This window comes from Scatophagus argus, chromosome 7 (genome assembly GCF_020382885.2).
Source record: "Scatophagus argus isolate fScaArg1 chromosome 7, fScaArg1.pri, whole genome shotgun sequence".
Taxonomy (NCBI): domain Eukaryota; kingdom Metazoa; phylum Chordata; class Actinopteri; family Scatophagidae; genus Scatophagus; species Scatophagus argus.
In genome coordinates, this window is record NC_058499.1 from 23932742 (window position 1) to 23955092 (window position 22351).

The 22351-nt window shown below is 39.7% G+C and overlaps 1 protein-coding gene across 2 annotated transcripts; it reads right to left on the minus strand.

The window, feature by feature from the left end:
- Nucleotides 1-10588: 10588 nt before the first annotated feature.
- Nucleotides 10589-22314, minus strand: si:ch211-216l23.2 (uncharacterized protein LOC565061 homolog). 2 transcript variants are annotated; one of them, XM_046394815.1, is made up of 9 exons: nt 22113-22314; nt 21862-21948; nt 20988-21061; nt 20641-20764; nt 16377-16576; nt 13787-14065; nt 12511-12681; nt 11946-12191; nt 10589-11660 (listed from the first exon to the last, which is right to left on the minus strand). In XM_046394815.1, the coding sequence occupies exons 1-9, from the start codon at nt 22172-22174 to the stop codon at nt 11623-11625; spliced, it is 1281 nt and encodes a 426-aa protein (XP_046250771.1). In that variant the 5' UTR covers nt 22175-22314; the 3' UTR covers nt 10589-11622. The 2 variants fall into 2 exon arrangements, with proteins under 2 accessions (XP_046250771.1, XP_046250772.1); XM_046394816.1 differs by lacking the exons at nt 21862-21948; nt 22113-22314 and adding an exon at nt 21317-21854.
- Nucleotides 22315-22351: the final 37 nt, after the last annotated feature.

Here is a 22351-nt window from a genome sequence, read left to right on the forward strand (position 1 = left end):
CAAGATGCTGGCATCTCCATTCCCAGCAGAGAACTACAAGGTTGCTTACATCATTTCTCATCTCTACAAAAGAGTGGAAGCTTAGGGTACACCTGAGTGGACCAGAAATTTTCCATTCTGCTACTATCCCTTTTGCTACAGTCTCAATATCACACCACTTTTGGATAACACAAATATCATTTGAGAAACAACCAGTGGGATGTTTATGACTACATCATTGAGTTCCTCACACTGGGAACATACAGCAGCTGGAACACCTCCTGTCAGTTTGACACTTTTCTGTATGGTTTGGCTGGCCTTATGAAGGAACAGTTGGCTCCACTGCAGCTTCCTTCTAATCTGGACTCTTAAATTGTTTTTGCCCCATAGACTGATAAATGTCCCTTGGAAAGAGAGCAAAGGAACAGTCCAGGGCTGCTGTTAGTTCCCCCATTTAGAGGGGGCTGTCAGGTCACAGTGAATTGTTCATCCTTTCATCCTCCTTCAAGATCCAGTCCGCTGGCCACCTCATCCATATTCTCTGCTGTTCTGGAGGAGCCCCTGCAGCTCAGGAGAGCCAGACTCACTCCTGAGGAATGACACCACCATTCCCAGCTGGGTCACTTTGTGTCATCATGAAAAGTTCAAGGTTAGCTAGTGAAGAGGAGGACGCAGCAGAACAATTTCCTCTGCTTTTCCCTTTCAGAATCTCTGTCTGAGTCTTGGACTTGACCCCATTCTCCTGTCCGAGCCAACGAGGAGCACATTGTCATGTCTTTTGGGCACACAAGTTCTCTGCCTGTATTTCAGGTTCTGGTGAACAATGTCTCCATGAAATGCTTAATAAGTTCAACTTTGTCTATCTGAATGATATTCTTATCTTCTCTCCTGGTGAACAGTATCACTTCCAGCACATATGCCAGCTCTTTGTTAAAGCTGAAAAGTATGAATTCCATGTCTCTATCTTCTTCTCTGTGATTGTTGCATCATGACCCACACCAGTACTTTCTGAAATTTCTGCAAATTTTTACAAACACTTTATCAGAATGTTTAATGCTTTTTCAGCCCTCCTGCATGCCTTAAGCTCCACATGACCAGTTGAATTTGACATATGGGGATATGACCTGGCTTTCCTGAGCTTGAGAGCGCTTCATGTCAACACCCATCCTCACTCTCCCTCATACCTCTCTGCAGTTCATTGTGGAGGTATAGACCTCAGACATGGTCATCAGACTTTCGAACAAAGAGCTACATTTTTTCCCTGGGGAAGTGATCTGGAATCCCCAGTTGATATCCCAGTTTTGGAAGACCATCTGCTACCTTCTTGATGCCAGTGACAATCTCTCCTCTAGGTAGCATTCTCAGTCAGCAGCCAGACAGAATATCTCAACCAGGAACTGGAGACAGGCTTACACTGCCTTGCTTCTCAGAACCCGGCTACTTGGAGCAAACACCTAATTTGGGTAGCCCGCAACACCCAAATTACGCCCAAATGCTTCTGGTCTCCCAGCCTTTCACCATTCATATGGCTACCAGCTTCCACTGTTTCTGGATGAGGAGACAGAGGTCAGTGTTCCTCCAGCTCATGCCCTCTTTTGTCAGTATTGCTCTATCTGAGGTGGGATGAGCTACAAGAGGACGATAGCACAAGAGTGTGGCTACCAACTCAAAACATTTAATTTATGTGTGAAAGCACAGAAGTTATAGTCCCTCGGCTTGTCAGTCCTTTCTCTGTTTCCAAAGTGGTCAATCCGGTGGTTTAATCAGCTTACCAAGGTCATTAAAGATTTATCCCACCACCATCTATGTGACTCAAGTCAAGCCTGTGAACTGTGGTGTATTTTGTGAAGCAACTCTAAGTGATTCATCGTTGCTATGTGCATCAGGACCTGGTGGACAGGGAGGGATGTTGGCCTCAGAGGAGGTCATGGGTTTCCTCCAGCAATATTGCAGATCCTGACTTCGTCCAGGATTGCCACCACCACACCGACCAGCCTGGGACATCAGCTCTGCTTCTTAGGTCATGTTTTCAGTGTTTCATTCATTCAGTGTTTTCTTTTTTATTTGATATTTACCTCTATTCTCATTTTAGATCACTTCCCCTGCTGCCTTTGTGTGTCTTACCTGCCTGTCTAATTGGTTTCACCTGCTCCTTGATATAGTCCCATAAATACAAGAGTATTTAGTATCCATAGTCCATAGTATGTTTCCCTCCTTATGTGTCACTTTGTCTTAGTACTCAGTGTAATTTGTGTTTCGTGGTATTTTAAATCTCCTCGCCTCTGCTTATTCTCTGCCAGACTTCTTCGCTTGACAGACTATGTATCATAATCTCTCAGCAGAAAGACAACATTCCCTTTACAAAATAACCTACACTATATAGACAAAAGTATCCAGACATATCTCTTTATGGGGTTATTTTCCAGTGCTTGGGTTTGGTCCCTTACTTCCAGTGAAGGGAAATCTTAATGCTTCAGCATACCAAGACATTTTGGACAATGCTATGCTTCCAACTTTGTGGCAACATTTTGGGGAAGGCCCTTTTCTATTCCAGCATGACTGAGCCCCAGTGCACAAAGCAAGGTTAAATGACAATAGATTGAATATTAAGTCCGTCCATCAATATAATTTAAAAATAATTGAATTTAATGACAAAGGTCTCAGATATGTACTCCTTGGAGCTTTTCATTTATCTCTCTGGGCCTTTAGTAGCCTTAACTATTAACACGTTTCTTCTTTCTTTACTCCAAAGCAGAATGGAGGCTAAAATGGATTTTATGTGTTATTTGTTAACCCCATGAGAATTATCTGGTCATTTATGTATGTCTGCAATGGTGCCATTTGTCAAATGGAGCATTTGCAATTAACCAAAGGACAAAAGACCATTTGTAATATGCAAATGTGTATTGAGACTGAGACATCATCACCCCATACATGAGACCATACCCCCCCCCCTCCAAAAAAAAAAACACACACACAGCAGTATATTTCAAAATCATCAAACCTTCTTCCCCTGGTGCCACACCTCACACTGGCACACACACAAACCCGCTCACCCCATGAGCCGTACGCAAGTGCCAGATACACACTCCAACAGCCAAACATGTTGATAATTAGAGCCTTGTTATTGGAAGGTGTTATGACAACAATTAACACCCTAATGTGTGTATGCACGTGTGTGCATGTGTGTGTGTGTGTAAGTGAGTATCTGTGTGTGTGCAAGAGGGTATCTGTCTGTCTGTGTGTGGGTGTGTCTGTGTGTGTGTGTGTGTGTGTGTGTGTGTGTGTGTGTGTAAGTGGGTATCTGTCTGTCTGCCTGTGTGTGTGTGTGTGTGTGTGTGTGTGTGTGTGTGTGTGTGCGTGCGTGTCTGATGACGAAAGAAGGGGGAAGGTGCTGGTTGTGGTGTGTATGTGTATGTGTATGTGTGTGCAAGCCTTCATATGACACTGGTTGTTGAAGAAGTGTGTGTGCATTCCATTAATTCTACCACACACACACTTAAACTGCCATACACACACACATACACTCACACAGCAAGGGTTCTATGCAACAATTAAACAGTTTCTCAGTTTGATGAAGTTCTTGTGAATTCTGACACAATGGCAGCAGGAATAGTTAGAGTGATAGATTCTGATTGATATCCAGTAGGGAGCAGTGAAAGGGGTGGAGGGGTGTGGAGGATGGTGATGGGGTGGTGGTGGAGGGGAAAGTAGAGATGAACAGGTAAAAAGGAGATATGAAGTGTGTGTGTGTGTGTGTGTGTGTGTGAATTTATTTTCAATCACATATTTGCACTCTTCTCCTTTTCATCCATTTTCAGATCATATGATTTGAGCCTTGTGACAAAGAAATGGCAAATGAATGGCTAAACTCATGAGGCAGAAATGCAGAAATGACAGTATAGGCAGACAGAGGTGGGAGAGCAGGAGAAACAGTGTTGACAGAATGGGGCAGGAGATGAGGAGAATGTGTGTGTGAGAGGGAGCGGGAGATGTTTCTATTCAAAATCTACTGTTCTTAACATTCTTGTTTATTAAGCTATATGATTTTTATTTTCATTGTCTGTTCTTCAAATTTGGCTATTCCAAAATGAAAAAATATATTTTTATTTTAAACAACAACCATTTTTTTTTTCCTGGGATGAAATCAATCTCGCGGCACGGTGGTGCAGTGGTTAGCACTGTCCCCTCATAGCAAGAGGGTTCCAGGTTTGAATCCCGGTCTGGGCCCTTCTATGTGGAGTTTGCATGTTCTCCCTGTGCCTGTGTGGGTTTTCTCCAGGTACTCCGGCTTCCTCCCACAATACCAAAAACATGCACATTAGGTTAACTGGCTACTCTACATTGCCCCTAGGTGTGAGTGTGTGCGTGAGTGATTGTATGTCTTTGTGTGTCAGCCGTGCGACTGATTGAAACCAGATTGGTTTCATCCATCCATTTTCTATACCGCTTATCCGTCAGGGTTGAGGGAGGGCTGGAGCCTATCCCAGCTGACTACGGGCGAGAGGCGGGGTACACCAGTCAGTCGCAGGGCTGACACACAGAGACAACCATACACATACACACTCACATCTAGGGTTTTCGCATGTCATGCACGTGTTAGGAAAGGCTCTGGTTCTGTGTTTTCTTTTGTCTCTCTGTTTCCCTTCTCCCCTCCCTTTTGTGTTGTACCTGTGAGTATGTGTGTGGTCTTACCTGGTCCAGTCTGGAGCAGGGCCAAGTGGAGTCGCTACTCCTTCCTATCATCCATTTACCTTTCTTTCTTGCAAGTCATTACAATTACAACAAATGTTCTGGGATCTGTTTCTTACTTGCCTGGACAGGGCAGGAAGGTATGATTAACTCACGCAGCAGATCTCTGTTTGAGATCTAATTCATACCACTTTTAAGCAATCTGTGCAATTTCTATTTTAATTTTTTATTTATTAATGTTTTTCCGCACATGAAAGCTTACTTGACCTTTTTGACCTTGACCTGCCTCAATCAACCATGGAAAAAGAACAGAAGCTAAACACAGATTACAGCAGACATGATATCTGTTGTGACAGATACAGTTGTCGGTATCTCAAGCAACTATCAGTTTTCTGAAAGTTGATTTCTGTACCAATTAAAACTGAAAGTAAAACTGCCTGGGAAACATTACAGCATGCCAAGTACACACACACACCACTGTTTGGTGAAGTAAATCATTTCAAAGATTCTCCTTTGCAAACATTCCTGTAACAGCAAGAAAATACTTCAGTGAGACCAAACAATGTCGCCATTGTTCTACCCACAAACAACTCAAACACGCACAGTGTCCAGTTGATGTGTGTGTGTGTGTGTGTAGCCTGGTGTAATGAGGTGGAGACAGTTGTCCATTACTTCCTGAGATGATGGGCTCCTCACAGCAGTGTGCCCACAGCTTGAAGAGAGGCGGAGGAGGAGGCACCAACAAGGAGAGAAGGCAGGACGCATGCAGACACGGTCACCCTCTGCGTGTTTGTGTTTTCCACTCAATAACATCAATGATAACAATAAACTCTATTTACTCAGCAGTTGACAAAGAAGAAGTTATTATTCATAGAAGTACATTAATGTACTCGGAACTTTATGACACCAGGATATAATGTTTCCTGTGTTAGATCTCTAAATGAGTTTCTAATAGTTTGGGTTTTCGGTAACTTTAAATTTACAGAGAAAGTAGTAAATTCCTAGGGCATCTGGATTTTAGTTCAATTTACAGAGAGGGTAAAAGTTCTGCTTACAAGCAAGTCTAAACTAGAGTGAGATGGAGACGTTTGGCCAACCCATCACGTTGGTGTTCTGTGAAGATATTCAGCAATACCTGGAAAAAAGCAGAAGTCCCAGCTGCACCCTGCCAGAATAGCTTAACTGTACATTAGTTGTAAATGTCAGTCTCATATAAGAAAGGAAACAATTTAATTCTCTCTCTCTTTTCACACACACTCTCTCATCTACACACACACTCACCCAGAATCATGTTTCTATCTCTTCTGGGGACATTACATAGACATTCATTTCCTAGAGGCTTAACCACCACCTAACCATAATGTTACTGTTCACAGATTTTTGTCCCCACCACTACAGGATTACATGTCCACACACACACACACACACACACACACACACACACACACACACACACACACACAGGAGAAGACAAGTTAACTGACAGGTATTTGGAGACATAGCTTCACCACACTACAGGCATCTGTTATATAGCATATTTTGCATGCATGCTGTCCTTCACAGTCCTTCCCACCATGTTAGTTACAGTGGAATCCACAAACCAGTTTTATTGCACACAATATATAGAGGCAGCTTAAAAGCAATAAGTCTCACTGAGATGAATTTAAAAAAAAAAGATTAAGCCATATTTCTCATAATGCAAATTTTACATATTTCTCATATACTTTAAAACCTGAAGAGATTTTCATTAAGTAAAGTGCTAAAAAAAAATAAAAGCACGAGTTCTGTACATGTAAATTGAAAAATAACCTCACGATGCCGTGTTCAGCTCTCGTCTGCTCTCAGGAAGCCATTCTTTGTAGTGTGAAGAGTACAAATGACATGGAGTCTGATCTTTACAACTCTGATTTAGCCCACTTTCATATGTGGTCCTAAATCAGATACTGGTCGCATACAAACATGATCTTGAACAGTCAAGGCAAAAAGATCCAATTTGGGTCATTTTAACTGCTCTGTGAAGATTTAGTTTAATTAAAAAAAAACAAAAAAAAAAAAAAACAAATATGTCAGCCTGGAACTGAACATCCAAACTTTTCTTTTTTTATTTCTTTCTGTTTGTTGCCTGTTGAAATCCTGTCCCAGTGGTGTATGAGGTGAAAGAGCAGGTGTACATCGCCATCTAGAGTCTAAAAGACGTCTTTGCCGGTCAGTGCTTCTTTCAGTCAGCACTGAACTGTGAGTTACTTTAGAAGAAGAAAGAGAATATACATTTAGCTTTTGCTGACATCTGTGTTACATATTGTATTTTTACTTTTACTTGTAGTAGAGCACAGTGTGGTGTCAGTACTTTTACTTAAGTGAAGGAACTGACTTCTTTCACCGCGAGACAAGGTGCAGTTTCCTCAGAGGTAAAGCATTCAGATACGTTCCTGGAAAGTATCCAGTTTTACTACTGAAGATGAAGAAAGCAGTAACTATGCTCGGCGATCTCAGAAAAGCTTATCTTCTCTCATCCTGGTGAATGTCTGGAGAACACTCACATTCTCTGTGCTCAGTACAGTTCTGATTAAATGACACTTGTTTCCTTTTATTCAGCAAGATGTGATTTTTGTACCTCTATTATATTCAAAGCGTCTTTTTCCATGCCTTTTATGGTCAGTGTCAAATGCATGATCTTGTATGCTGTGTGAAAAGACAATATACAATATGCTGCCATATATTACATTCAGAGTTTTGACACCCATCACTTAAACTGGATAAGGAAGGGATTGTGAACAGGAGGAATACTTTTTTTTCTCCAGTGTTCAAGTGAACGTATAACCTACACGTATCAGCATCTGGCACTTGTTAAAGCGGAAATATTTCCTCTCTCTGCATCCTCATTTCTTCATTTCCTATTATGACAAGTCTAAATCCTCACTTGTGCAGCCATGTTTTTTAGAAGTTACATAACTTATTGAGATAAAGATCTTCTATATGCAATCGGGCCAGTTGCTAGGAAGTCAAAGGAAAATATTGAACAAATCTGCAGCTATACGTTACTAATACATGCCAATAAGGACCAGTGAATAGGATGACTAGAAAAATGTTTCCATGAAACTTATCGTGCTGTAGAGTAAGGTCAGTCCTAAAAAAGAAGAAGAAAAAAAGAATCTGGCATTGCTGTACATCTGCCTGGAGCAGGACAAGACTCAGATACCAGAAACAGCTGAAAAACACTGCCAGAAGGCAAGTCTGAAACAAAGAGAGAGAAGGAAGTGTGAACTGATGAAACCAAAGTTGAGATTATTGCCCATTGCACTGAACAGTACACACATAAACAGGAACACACCGTCACCAGCTTCATACAACAGCCCTGGAGGACTTGTGAGTGTAGAGGGTGACATGAACTTAGAAAAGTGCAGAGAGGTCCTGGAGGAATCCCTGTCCAATCCTGAACTTTTGGCAGCACTTGAAATTGTTGTGCATTCACAGTCCCTACACAGCTCAGGCAGTTCTACAAAGACTGTGGAAAAAACCAATGTCCAGATGTGCAAACCTGATAAGAGACCTGTTCACTCAGACCCCAGGGGCCTCTTCTATAAAAATGCTCTTAGGTTTATACATGAACTTATTCTTAAGATCATTTCAGATTGTCCTTGATTTAAAAAGGATGCTGCACGCAGAAAACCTTGCCTAAGCCTAAGAAATGCATTTTTAACTTGCGCACCTGTGATCTATAAATGTCACAACTTAAAGCTTTAAAAAAGTCAAAATGAAAAGATGAAGTGATGCAGGGAGTTCAGAAACGATGACTGCAGGTCTCCTCAGTCCTCACACCTTTAACTGATAATTCCATTCACATTGTTCATAAAGCTCATGCAAAGTTCACCATAGACCCAACCTGTAATACTCCTACAATACCAGCAGGACAATCACTTATGTCGAGGCTGGAGTTAACATCATTTCAACATCAATGTGACATTTTATCAATACATAGGTGGTTTTCTGCTGTCTTAGGGAACACTAAAACGGATAATGTCTTATATAAATGAAGCCTCTTGTTTATCTGCTGCTACAGATGTCTTGATTACATATTGACTTTGATGGTGGAATATGCAGTTAATTAATCTGTACAGATCAATCATTACACGAAAGATCATTTGTTCTAGTCTTTTGACAGTACTGACATGGGAGTATCCAGCATACTTAAAAAGGATGTCATTTTCATTTCTTATAATTAATTCTCTCTTGAGCAAATAAAAAAAATCTTCTTCAAAAAACTTTGAAGTGCTCAATGAAGAAAAACACAATCACCGAACAGATATTTTCTGATTCCTCCTGCATACCTGTGAGTCAGTTTCCAACATTTTTTCCTGACTTCTTCCTAGTGTGTAATCTGTGATGTTATGGTCTGATGGTTCCAACAAAATGCATTTAAAGCAAGTCTCACAAAGTGACAAAGACGAGTACAGAGAGTGCAAGCTGTGACCTATTTTACTGGTTTGAGAAGAGTGAGAGGGTGAGACGACTCAATAACTGAATTGTTGCCTTGTCCAAACTCTGAGAAAGGTGTTCACTCTCATGGGAAAAAGTCAAAGTCCTGAAGATGAACTGTATTCCAAGGCTTCATATTGCCACACGCCATGTGTACTTTAAATGGTTATTCCTTATTTATTTTCCTTAAACATTTATGGAACAAACTGAATACAGTTTTGGAAGTATTTGAAACTTCCAATCTACAATATGGGGACAGGAATCCCACCTCAGCATCCAGATTTTCATTCGGGACATGAGGTATCTACTTATTATGCAATTATTTTCCCAACATTTACTGTATGTAATGTATCGATTTTAACTAAGATTGCTATTACAAATAAAGAGTGGGATTATTTATGTGAAAACATTACAAGGGTATCAATTTAAATTGAACGAATCCTATTTGACAGTCTCAATCGCTTTTCTTTGACCTCCTTCAGATTGTTGACTGTTGGAAGTGCTGCACCTCTGAAGAGACTCTTCTTCACTTACTCTGGGAACATTATAGCACAGATATCATTTCAACTTAGGCGGGTACAGCGGTGTACTGGGAAAGAAATTCAGTTCTGTTCCTCTTCGCTAGGACCGCCCTATAGGGGGTAGGCGTGACTCTAACCTGTATAGCACATAATAAGAATACTGTAATGCTTTTTAGCTATAGGAGGACAGAGGAATGCTATGGCCAGTCAGGCAAACATTTTCTGTGTTATATTAAAAAATAAAAGAAATACGGTTTGATGTACCTCCTTTCAGTCTGCTTCCATCAAAAAGTGACATATAAAACTACTCCATTGATTTTCCAGGTGATGTACTTCTGATCTGTCACTTACTGTTGTTAAAGGTCTAAACGATCTGAATCGTTGACGTATTCAATATGCTTGAAATTGCTTTCCTCCCCCGATGTTGACTCCCTGGTTACAGCATACACAACATTTTACTATGAGATTAGAGGAGTAGAGAACAGGTTGGTTTAATTACCATTTCATGTGTTACGTTGTACTACTTACAAGGTGCATGTTTAGACGGCCAGTAAGCTCAATTTATGAGAATTATTAACTTTAATATACCCTCTGTTCCCAGCAGTTAAACCAAACTCCATTCAAAAAACACAGGTGTTTTATAGGACGGTCATATATAACTAAGATTCCTTCCTGATTTTGTATGATCCACAGGCATAATCAATGTGAGCCATTTACTCCGTAACATCATTAATTAACCTGATTAGGATTTATCTGTTTTACACAGTGTCGTGTTTATATAAAAACTCAAAATACTGTTTAAAAAAAGAAAAAAAAAAGATTTTTATCAAAATGGTTGTCAAAATCAGACACCCTTCTCTGAATTTGTCCACTTGGGTTTTGCATAAATTAGTGACAAAGAAAATATAATGAGCTTCATATACCTTTGCAAACATTACAAGCTGCCTCTTTCGCTTTATTGCAGAAATGCAGGGATACATTTTTTATTCTGAATGACAGAACAAAGCCTGAACAAAAAAATCCTGATGCTTTTGGGAGAATCATACTTTTCCTGTCAGGGCATATGTTAGCTGTCTTGTTATAAGTATCAGAGATCTCACATGAGCAAAGTGTGTTCACGAAGACAACACACAAGACCCGAAGGTGAAAATGATTGCCGTCAATGCTGAAGATTTTGTTGAAAAAGTTGCCAAAAATATGTACATGCAACTGTAGAAACAAGAGCCATAATACAAATTCTTTAAGACTCATCACTCCTACTTGTGTCAAAAATAAAATTAGATATAAATAAAATAAAATCTGAGCCAAGAATACAGTTTGTATATACTAGCTTTAAAATGGCTGACATTTTCTCCTGAAGCAAATCTCTGACTCCTGAAATCTTGAGCACCATCACGAAAATCAGGTAGGTAGTCCACTCACTCTTTGTAGTCATTACAAAGAGAAAAATAAAAACTCTTATTACCATCACAAGACTGCATATTCCTCGTCTTTTTGCCAGCTGTCCATTGGTTCATTTATTGTGCCTTCGGCCAACATTATGAAGTCTATAAAAGGCAAACTTAAATTACAGAATATGATTTTTGTTTTTGTTATTTTGTATGGGATGACCGGGTGAGAAATGCAGTACATTATAAAAAAGAAAACAAAAAAACAATGATGACAGAGCAACTGTGGAAACAAAACTTAAAAATCTATCAGTCATTAGAATACACCATGCCATCCTCCTCCACAATAAGATGATAACTTCATTAACATTAACTACCAGCATTTCCATCTAACTGAATGTGGTTTACTACTTCTTTGTTTAGACTGCTCAGAAGAGTCCTCCTTCACAGGGGCCAGGAGTCTTCCGCTCTTGGGTCGAGTGAAAACTTCAGTACACTGCTGCCACTTGTCTCCTGTATGCATGTGTGTTTGTGTGATTTTTTTTTTTTTTTTGTTGTTTTTTTTTTTAGTGTCGGGGGCCGCTCAGTCGTGGAAGGGGGGCACCTTATCAGAGAGAGAGAGAGAGAGAGAGAGAGAGAGAGAGAGAGAGAGAGAGAGAGAGAGAGAAGAAACAAAAAAAAACAAAAAAACAAGACAATATTACACAATCGAGGTTCAATTAAAGTTTACGGTCTGTTATAACTAAGAAATTAGTTTTAGTTCATGGTACTTTATATTGCAATCCAAAAACTATACACACCATCGTCCCACCCCCATTAAATAAACAGCAACAACAACAGTAATATGTTTCAAGACAAATGTGTGAGTGAAAAAGTATAAGCGACCCACCTGGAGCAGAGAGAAGTGGAGGACGGGAACTCTTTAGAGATGGTGGGGCTCCCCTATTCCCATGAGGGCCCCTGGAACCTGGGTGGTACGGAGGAGCGTGGTGGAGAAGAGGCCCACGAGGCACGGTGGGGGCACCGAAGGGGATGTGTGAAGACGGAGGGCCTCGTGAAGTTTGTGCTCCTAACGATGGACCAGGAGGTCGATGCAAGGACAGTAGTGGAGGAGGTTTGGTTTTGGGATAAGAGCCTAAGAAGTAGAAACAGAAGATACTTTATCACAGGACATCACGATGGGATGAAAGCAGAATCACATCCACATTACAGATATTGCACATGAAATAAAGAACAAAATATCAGAAACACCTCTCATGCTGTCTATGCTCTATAATGCTTACCAATACAAAAACACCACTAAGTAAATGACTGCAGAATTGAACACCTTTCTCACACTGTAAACAAAGGAGCTCCGACAGATCCGACACCGACTATTAACATATGGCTGATATATGGTTTGTAAAGCTGTGATTTTTAAATAGCACAGTAATCTACCAACTTCACAGTCTAACCTGGTGAAGGCAAGAGGGGAGCACGCGGAGGTGTGGAGTGGTCCATCACGGCCCCCCCTGCCCCGGCTGCAGACTGGGTTTGAGGGGGTCCAGGTGGAGTAGGGAGCAGAGGTGGTGGTTTCCCCAGTCCTGGAGGTAACATGTTACCCCTCTCCCCCTCAGCAGTGGAGGCTGGAGAGAGAGAAAGAGAAGTTTAAAAATCACAACTGACCAGAAAGGTATGACCCAAAGAGAATGACATGATGGTTAAGGAGCTGAAAGTGCAATAAGTTATACACAGCACAGACACAGCATTGTTCCAGCTCTCCTTAAGTCCTACACTTTATTCAGTAGCTGTGTTTCCAACCAACTGGCCCTTTGCTGAGGCCTGCCTCTTTGTTGCTAGCCGCTGCTACTTTGTTGAGCTGTTGGAGCTGCACTCCCTGTTGAAATATTATCAAAGGTTTGGAGAAGTGAAAAGCGCTTTCAAAAAGAATCAGACATAAGGGTGATTGAAAGGTCTATGAAGGAAGTCAAACTGACTCAGCAGCAAAAACAGGTAAATAGATGAAGACAGAAGCCAGAGCCTGTAGATCACAGTGTAAAAGTGGACCACCACATCACTTGGGGATCAAAACGATGTTTAAGCTCTTTATTAATCCTGTTAACTGTCAAAGTATTCTGGTTCTGCAGACCGTTTTCCCCCACTGCTTCTCTGATGTCCACCCTCACTCTCGCTCCTCTTCCAATATTTTCACATCTGAATTAAGGGTTTATTTCGACCAAACCAGAGTCAGTGATTGCTAAACAGTGGAAAGATGAGCAAAGGTGGTCTTGGAGTTTTACTCTGTTTTCATTGATTTTGGACCATTGTAAAATGTGTGTGTTATACTACACAGTAAAAGTAAACAAAAATCATTTCAGGTTAAGCTATGCAGAGATCCTTTTATGTACTTTGATAGGCAAAGTTACCCACAAGGATTACACTGCAGCCATTTTAGTCAGTGTCGCAGCTCTTAACTTTTCTAAACCTATTTCTCATTTCTGTACCAAAATATGTGAACATCGGGCCCAGGTTTAAGAGTACTTGAATTCCCCTTTAAGGAGCATCCCTTATTAAGAAGCAAAAAGTGTTTTGCTCTCCTATTGAGTGCATCAACTCTAGAAAAAGCCTAAACCCAACTGAAGCTGGTGTAATCCCTCCTTCAAATTTCAATGATTTTCATCAACCTTTTCTCATGCAATATTTCAAAAGGTGCATTAAAAATTGTCGATGAAAACACAGCTAGTGTCCCACCTTGTATGTGCTCCAGCCGGGAACGGACATACTCCGAGATGGTTTCCAGCTCCTCGGGGTAAAGATGCACTCCCTCAGCTAACAGCATGAGGAGTGGGCGGGTTTCAGAGGGAACACTGTGGCGCTCAATCTTTTCTCGATCCAGAAAGTCATCGAGCAGCTGTGATGCCTGTGCTGCGATGTCTGCGGGATCTCTTGGCGGGCGCTCTTTGGTGAGGCCGTGACTGTACTCAGCTGCAACAAAGTCCATGGCCTGGTCTTTGGGCATGTTGCGATGGACTGGGAGGCAAATGGGAAAAGTTAACGGTGAGCTGTCGTGGGACTAAAGGGGAAGAGAGGCAAAAACCGTAGAGCGAACAGTATTATCAAGGGTCACTCAGGTCATGCTGAAATCCATTTCGTTTGAATGCGATGTTGGGGTCGGTAAATTCAGTTAGTAAAGCGGTACTTTGATAGATAGTATTTTGAATATGTACTTTTGAATGCAGATTGTGGTTTGTTAGAGGAGGAGCAATTTGTGTAAATTTGTGTATTATTCAACAACTTTATTACTATCAGTGATAACTATTTTTCATTGTATTATGTTCCTGGACATAAAATAAATTCTTTGATTTTTATGTGCATTCAGACATGTGACGCCAAAGCACAATGAATAAACTTTAGATGATTTGTGTTAAGTTAACTGTGATAAGTTAATTGCTGTATTATCTTTGCATTGAAGGACACACGTTACACTGATTTTATTTCATTGAGTTTATTGGTTATGTAGATCACACTAAAAACGTGTATGCATGTTTTGGTTTTATTTTGTTGTGAGCAACAATAAGTAGCATTATAATAGAATAATTACATTTTTTAATGCATGTTTGTAATATTATGCAGATTTGTTTTGCAATGTGTGCACAAACATCAGTTTTAGTGGGGCGTCTGAATCAGTCAGTTTGTGTCATGTCTCATGTATGGTCAGTGATGTGTATTTCCAAATGATTAAATTATTTTCAGTACAAATACAGAAATAATTGAAGTAATCAAACAGTTCTGCATGCTATTTGCTGTTGTTTTTTTGTTTGTTTGTTTTTTAATCAGCTATGATGATGATCACGGTATTGTTTCATTGTGTAAATTGCAGAAAAATTTCATGTTGAGTCAACTTTAAGACAAACTATGCTTTTACAACTTGGCTTTTATTTTAACAACTCTGGCCATCAGTTCCACCGGGTATATAATCCAACCCACGGACCACAACAACTCAGAAGTGTCAGAATGTAACTGTATAGGTTGGCCAATAGTGGAATGTCAAAGGCCTGTACAATTACAACAGTTTGTAGCAGGAAACAGCTGACTGATCAGCTGATACCAATCACCAGGCCACAGATGAAAAAAACCTGACACTGTCAGAAATTGACAATGTTTGACTAGATAACTGCTGAACTGAGCATTTTAGTCCAAGTAATAATTACCTAAAAAACCTAAAAAAAATAGCCATAATTAAACCAAAAAATCTGTGTGTATTTTCCCACAGAGTAACTGAGGTTGAGTACCCACCAGCCACTCAGAGCTAAGACTGCATAACGTCCTATTGGCCAAACCATGTTTGAAAATAAATAAATAAATAAATAAATAAAGATCCAATGGGGAAATAACAATAATTCTCTCAATAACTTTTTTAGACTTCAGCATTCACTTTGATTAGCAAACTGTCATCACAAACAATAAAGCCCATGGCCCAAGCTATTAAAATTCAAACAAAGTTGTGGTAAATCATAGTTTTCCTTTTAAGGAATAATTTGACATTTTGGCTAATAACCTTGTCTGTCACACACTTGTATCTGTCAGACCATTTGAAGCTACAGCTTAGCTTAGCATAAAGACTGGAAACAGCCAGCCTGGCTTCCTCCAAAAGGTAAAACAATTCACCAGAGTACAATACCTTCCTCAAGCAACTGCTGGTGGTCCAGCAGGTCATGATAGTAGTCCCACACATTAACCTCTGTAAAATCACAACTTGGTGTTCTTAGACTTTGTTCTGCCCATTTGGAGGTCTTTGGACAGATTAAACAAACAACATATAATGTGTTAATTGGTAAGATTTAACGGTGCTGGTAGCTTCATATTTTCAGACAGAAATGAGAATGGTGTCAATATTCTCCAACCAAAATGTGGAACTATCCCTTTTAGATATATACACTTTACATCCTCTGGGCTTCATTTAGTTTGTTAAGTATGCAATGTCATGTGATGTCAAAGTGTGTCACTGTGGCAGCCAGTGGACGATCTGCCAGAGTGCCATTGATGTGTATACAGAATGAATATTGTGTATGTTTGTATATTTATTTATATATATTTATTTATATATATATATATTTATATATACGTTTTATATGTAAACATATACAAATATTCGAATATAAACATTTAAATATACGGGTTGGTATTTTAATGAGAGTTTTTGTTTTTCTCTGTTGCAGTTCCCCCCCCAGGTATGTTGGTAGAATTTATAGAAAATGTAAATCATATTAGACTGTTAGCTAGGAAGGGATGGAGGGTGGTGGTTTGGCTATGCTTGAAGGAATGAGGGGTAGGGACTTACTTTTGAGGGACTCTGAGAATATGATAACAGTGCAGGAGGACAGAGCTACGTTTGTCTGCTCCACCAGTATACATAACGAGGAGCCGTCTGCTCGGACATCCTGCAGGGCCCGGGTCAGGCCCGATTCCGCCTGAAGGTAGAGCATTTCCACTGACAGGCCGCGCTCCTGCAAGCACTGGCTTAGCGATTTGGGGTATTCCCTTTGAGAGGAAGAGAAACACTTTGTTAACTTGGCATGTCTATATTAAGTGACTTAACTGGCATGTAGAGAAACCTAAATTATATCTCTCAGAGGAACAGAGGATTATTTCTTTACTTGAAATGTGCTTTAACCAAAATGTAACTGTAAGCCATCTTTTTTTGTTTGGGGAATTCCAAATGTGTGGGTCTTAAATTAGACAGGACCAAGTGTGGTATGACAGAGTTTTGCATGGCAGTAACAGACATTTTTGACCTCTCATAGATGTATTTAGTGTTGTAGCAATATGTGTTTAGGTAACATATCAGGAAAAGCAGGTGGTCTCATTCATATGACTTAGTGCTGAATCTACTGTGGCTCATCTAGGTAAAAAATGAACAGCAAAACATTTTACTGTCCAGCAGCTGCTGGCAGTTGGAGACCACTCTGTTGAATAGTGGTGTTTGTGTGGATAAATGTCTCAATATGAATGGGTTTGGTGGCATTTCTAAAACATCAATGGTATTTTTTTGTTGTCATCAGTCCCCTTGCACCATGGAGCAAAGACATCTTCCCAGATCTATACTTTGCTCAAATATTTCACAATCACACGAGGGGAAATCTGGCAGAAGAAATGCCATTAGTACAGTCAGCAGTTTGCTGTATGTAGAGGACAAATTGAGCAAGGGAAGCCTCAAATGGTATGTCATATTTTAGTTTTTGTCTTTTTCTATTAAGTGTTTGGGATTAGGCCTGTCATGATAATAATATTATTGAGTTATCAATATATGTAGATGACCTCTTATCATTTTTGCTGACTTCCAGCAAATTGCAATTTTTTAATGGAATTATGTTAATAGAGATAATAAATTTTATTTATCGCTTTGGTTGCATGGTTTTATTTTATCTATGTTTTATTTATTGAGGACATTATGTTTTTTCACTTTCCAATTCCAATGTTATATTCTTAATATATTAATATAATAATATTCTTAAGGATTAAAAGTCCATTGCTACGTCCAGTGATGTACTTACATTATTATACAATTAGACAATATCATCATTATATCAATGGTACAGAATGGTCTTTAAATAACAATAATATGCTTTGTTATTTCTGGGACAAAAAATGGACCAACAAAATTTGCTATCATGACAGGCCTATTTGGAATGTGGCAAACACTATATATTAAATTTACTTTTGTATTTTTAGTCCAAACTCAAACTTGAAATTAATTTGTAAAAACAATTGGAGTCCAAGCACTACATGTTTATTAAAGACCAAAAAAATGTAACATTTCATGAATATTTAAAGTGGATACACCCCCACAGCCAACGTAGGCTTACAAACCCCAATGAATACCGCTCACTAATGTGTATTTTTTTTTTTTTTTACTTAAAAGGTGTAATGTTGTTTGCAGTTGTAAAGTGTGCTGTGGCACTGATAAATTCAGTCCATTTTGTTGTTTAGGTAATACAGATGGCTGGACGGCCAGCTGATAGCCAGCTCTTTCAGGACCAATTTTTGGCATTGTAATTAGTAGCATATCAGTTTTAGCACTATTAGCACTTCCATGTTAGTCTGCCGGGTGGATAGTTAGCTATTTTAACTGTGTCACAATAACATCAGTTCAGATGCAGCTGCCGTACTTGGCAGGGCTTCAAAGTTGTCATTTGTGCATGAATTCATTTTTGATGTTGCATTGTGAAGTCAGTGTATGTATTACTCTGCACGTAGGATGCAAATGTTAACATTATATATGAGGTTTTGTGTAATTATTTGTCAGCAAATGGGGTCTCGTCATATATATTTGTCTTTATTTATGAGCTTAGCACAGCATGCAATGCTGAACCATTAGCAAAGATGTGAGAAGATGACGCTGAGTATTCATATTTATCACAAGAAATGAACATTTGCTGTGTGTCTGTGTACCATGTCACTGATCTTAAGGTAAATAAGGGTGTCATGAATTGGCTTTTATCTTTAATGTCACAATTCCGTTAGATTTTTTTATTTAAAAATGTTTTTCCAGCACTGTTGGCTATGCCCTTATTATAGTATCGCATCTGGATTTGGAAAGACTGTTGGTCTTTACAATCATTAATTTTAAACCCCCTGTCTACTTTCATTTCAATTTTCAAATTCTTCTTTAAAAAGGCAGGGCTCAGTACAACAGCTTGACTTCATCCTGGTGGCTTTTTGCAAGTTGAGGATAGGCAAGAATTCAGAGTTCAGTAAACAATTCCACCCCTGTGGGAATCAACAATAAAAATCAAAAGATATGAATTCAGTTTGTTACAAAGTTTGGTTCCTCAAATTTGTCTGGAATAAACCTTCCCCCTGAAGAAATCGATCAAGGATCTCTGAAAAAGAAAATAAGCCCAACATCTCTGACACTGTTGGAGTTACCTCAGGTACCTGGCAGTTCGTTGTCTTCGTGCATACAGGATAAATGTCTGGATGTGCAGCTGCAGGTTACACATCCTGCAGCTGCAAAAAGGGGAAAAAAACACTTTGAAGTGTTTCTTTTTCTTAGGTCATGCGCCAGATACACACAAGTAAACTAGGGCTGACAGACAAACAAAAAAAAAAAAAAAGAAAAAATACGAGGAGAACCGTTGATCCTGCTTTTGGTTTTGATGATCAAAACTGAAAGCTTATTTCACTTGATTTTTCATTTAGAATCTAAATTAGACACCCTTAATATTCAAAAACAGACGGCTTTAATCAAACGATGGTTTCATTTCATACTAGACTGTATTCAACAACTCTGACGCTTTGGAGGAAAGGTATGTTGTTGGAGAAATTAGTTTCTACAGTTCAAATGATATTAAAATGAGAGCTTGGGTAGCGTATTCTCAAAATATATAAATACAAATATGATTTGCATTTGTTCATGAGTACAGCTATAAATACACACTGTACATTTTGTATGAGAGGGTCAGAGCTGACAGCATGCTAAAACACAGCTCTTACTTTCTTCATCTGAGAGCTTGAGTGGCACATAATAATGTGTGTCTATATACAAGCCATTAAAGGACAATGGCATGAATTGAATACATTGCTGTCAGCAGGAGAGAAACACCTCCCTGTCAGGGATCATAAATCAAACTTAAATTGAACAGTCAGCTTCATTCAGCACAAGACTTTAAAAGATACTGAGCTTGTCAACACTTTGAATGGACAATCTGGGCCTTGTTGTCTTTTTTGTCATGATGACTGATGATTTACCATCTCATTGTAGAGCTCTGCATACCTAAGAGCCACTGGGAGTGCTGCTGACACACTGACACACACACACACACACAACTGCTTCTTCAACAGTTGAATCTAGCAGATCCAAAACTAATCAAGCTTGTACATAATTAGAGCGCTCTTACAACTACTGCGCTGACTGATCACAGATGAAACTGTTCCTTTAAATACTCTGGTGGGAGCAAAATACATTATTCTTCTGTGAAACATGATAACTATAAAACTAGGAAATCTAGGGGACTAGAAAAATGAGATCCTGGTGTAATATGACTAACTGTCCTTTGGTACAGTGTGTACTGTGTTCTGACTTCTCACATCATTACATGTTATACTGATTCAACAACTGACGTTCAAAAAAAAAAAACAAAAAACAAAAAAAGGAAAAGCTGATTTCTCAATAGGAATAATCTCTGAGCCAGAAGCAGGTTTTACTTTTGGAGAGCTTGCTTAATAGTGTTTAAACACAGCATCACACTTGAGGGAGTGCCTCACAGTACCAGGGAGGGGTGAGCTTATCAACGCAAATCTGTCATATAATGATCGCATGTAAGCATGTGTTATCATTAGTACAATCATAAGTAGCAGTAGAACCAGAGTATCTTGGTCAGCTAGAGGCTAAGTCATTCCAGCCAAGTCTCAACAGGAACACACTGTGTCGCTGACATAAATGCACGAGTCCAAATACTCTTGGCTGCCCCCACCCAAACATTTACAATTAATGACAATCATCTGACTGGCAGCAGATAAGTATAAACTATCAAGCCCTGTGTGTATAAGCCGCAAGTCTACTGCAGCTGCTTTTGGTTTGCACTGCTGTTCCGAGTACTCACAGGCACTGGTTGGCGATGGAGAGAACCACGCAGTCAGCTGGCTTCCTCTCCTCCTGCACCTGTCTGTAGAACTTCTGATACAGGGCTTTACGTCTGTCTGCTGGATTGCAGCCCTCTGGCTTTGCTGGGGGTTTCGGGATAGGTGGCACAATGATTAACCATGGATGTTCATATTGAGAACTTTTGAAAGAAATTATGACAAAAAAATGTGTGTGTGCAAGGTTAGTGAAAACCTCAATTTACAAAAAAAAAACAAAAAAAAAAACAGACAGAAATTGACAAAACTGGTGCAAACCAATTACTGTGCTTTTAGTGATCAAGTGATCAATATAAAAACAAAATCTCACCACTGGGCTGATGCTTGTACCCCTCATATTTCACACTTCCACTGTAGTTTTGCATTTGCTCTAGTTCTTCATAACTGAAAGAAAAGACGTGAAACCGGAGCATCTTTTAATGTTACATTTCAAACAGGGAGGCACATTTTTAGGCCTACTGTTCCCTAAGTCAATATATGTGATGACATGATAGGATTGAAGATGTTAGTGAAAGATGCTACCAAAGTAGGTTAATAATAAAGGTTAATAATAATAAAACTATATACACACTATAAAAAAAACTATATACACACAGCCCAGCCATGTCACATTTAAAATCACTGGGTGCTATCACTAACCGGTGGTATCTAGGCTGTATAGCTGCTGAGGCACACAGACAAGAGCTCCACACACATTTGCAGAGCTCTGTCAGGACACAGGTGCAGCAAAAGTCACAAGCAAAAAGACAGCAAACTGAGAGGCGCATCTGAGTTGTAACTGATGACTTGTCTCATTTCTAGCTCTTGAATGAAAATACTTTTAGACTTTTCTGCCATTAACATCTATTTACTCACTGACAGATTTATTTTGTGCATTTTCTGATTAAACACACACGGATTGGGAATACAAATTTGCTCTTTCTCATACACATTCACAAATTTTAGTACACACCTCCTACATCTATGTTGCAAGTATCATTTTCAGATGCTTGAGGCAACATAAATAAAACACACTCACTATCATGCAAGGGGTGGCAGTGAAAGCACTGGTTATTATCAAGTCAAGAGGCAATCTGAACGTCGCATTGCATACTATGGACCTCTATGAGCTAGTCTCACATGAGGGGTTATGTGAATCTCTGCACTTCATGCTGCGTGAGATGATGTGAATGTAAAGCAGATACTTTTCCAGTGCATCCTTGAGCTCCTCGGTCTTCTCCTCTCTAGTGGGATAGGGAGCAGCTCTCCGAAACAGACGCAGTTGTTGAGCACTGCACGACACAAGAAGGAGTTTTTGTATGCGTGTGCCTTTACAAATGGAGCAAAAGTACTCAGGATAAAACCCGGGGGGTACGGTTTTATTTTCTGCAATGGTTGCTACCTAGCATATTAGCTTATAATGCTATACTTGCTACCAGCTTGCTACACGGCTTACCTTCCGTTTGGGTTAGCAGTTGGCCGGCGGGCTGCTGCAGATGATTTCGCCCAGGACGACATTTTATCTGCACAGCAACTTCCTCCCAAAAGTACCCTTCTAAACAGAGGGACGAGTGAAAATGTTTCCCGATGTTGCTCAACCTGTGTTCTACTAAAATCCAACCTCCCTCTAGTGCAGAGAAGGAGAAGAAGAAAAAGGGAGGAGTTCTTCTTCTGGGGGTTGACTACCCCGCTTAC

Excerpts from the sequence above, each read along its gene's own strand:
- si:ch211-216l23.2 (XM_046394815.1), bottom strand. The coding sequence starts at position 22,174 with ATGTCGTCCTGGGCGAAATCATCTGCAGCAGCCCGCCGGCCAACTGCT. Across the intron at positions 21,949-22,112 it reads ACTGCTAACCCAAACGGAAG|TGCTCAACAACTGCGTCTGT; the intron begins GTAAGCCGTGTA and ends TGTGTCGTGCAG. Across the intron at positions 20,765-20,987 it reads GTACAAGCATCAGCCCAGTG|CAAAGCCAGAGGGCTGCAAT; the intron begins GTGAGATTTTGT and ends CGAAACCCCCAG.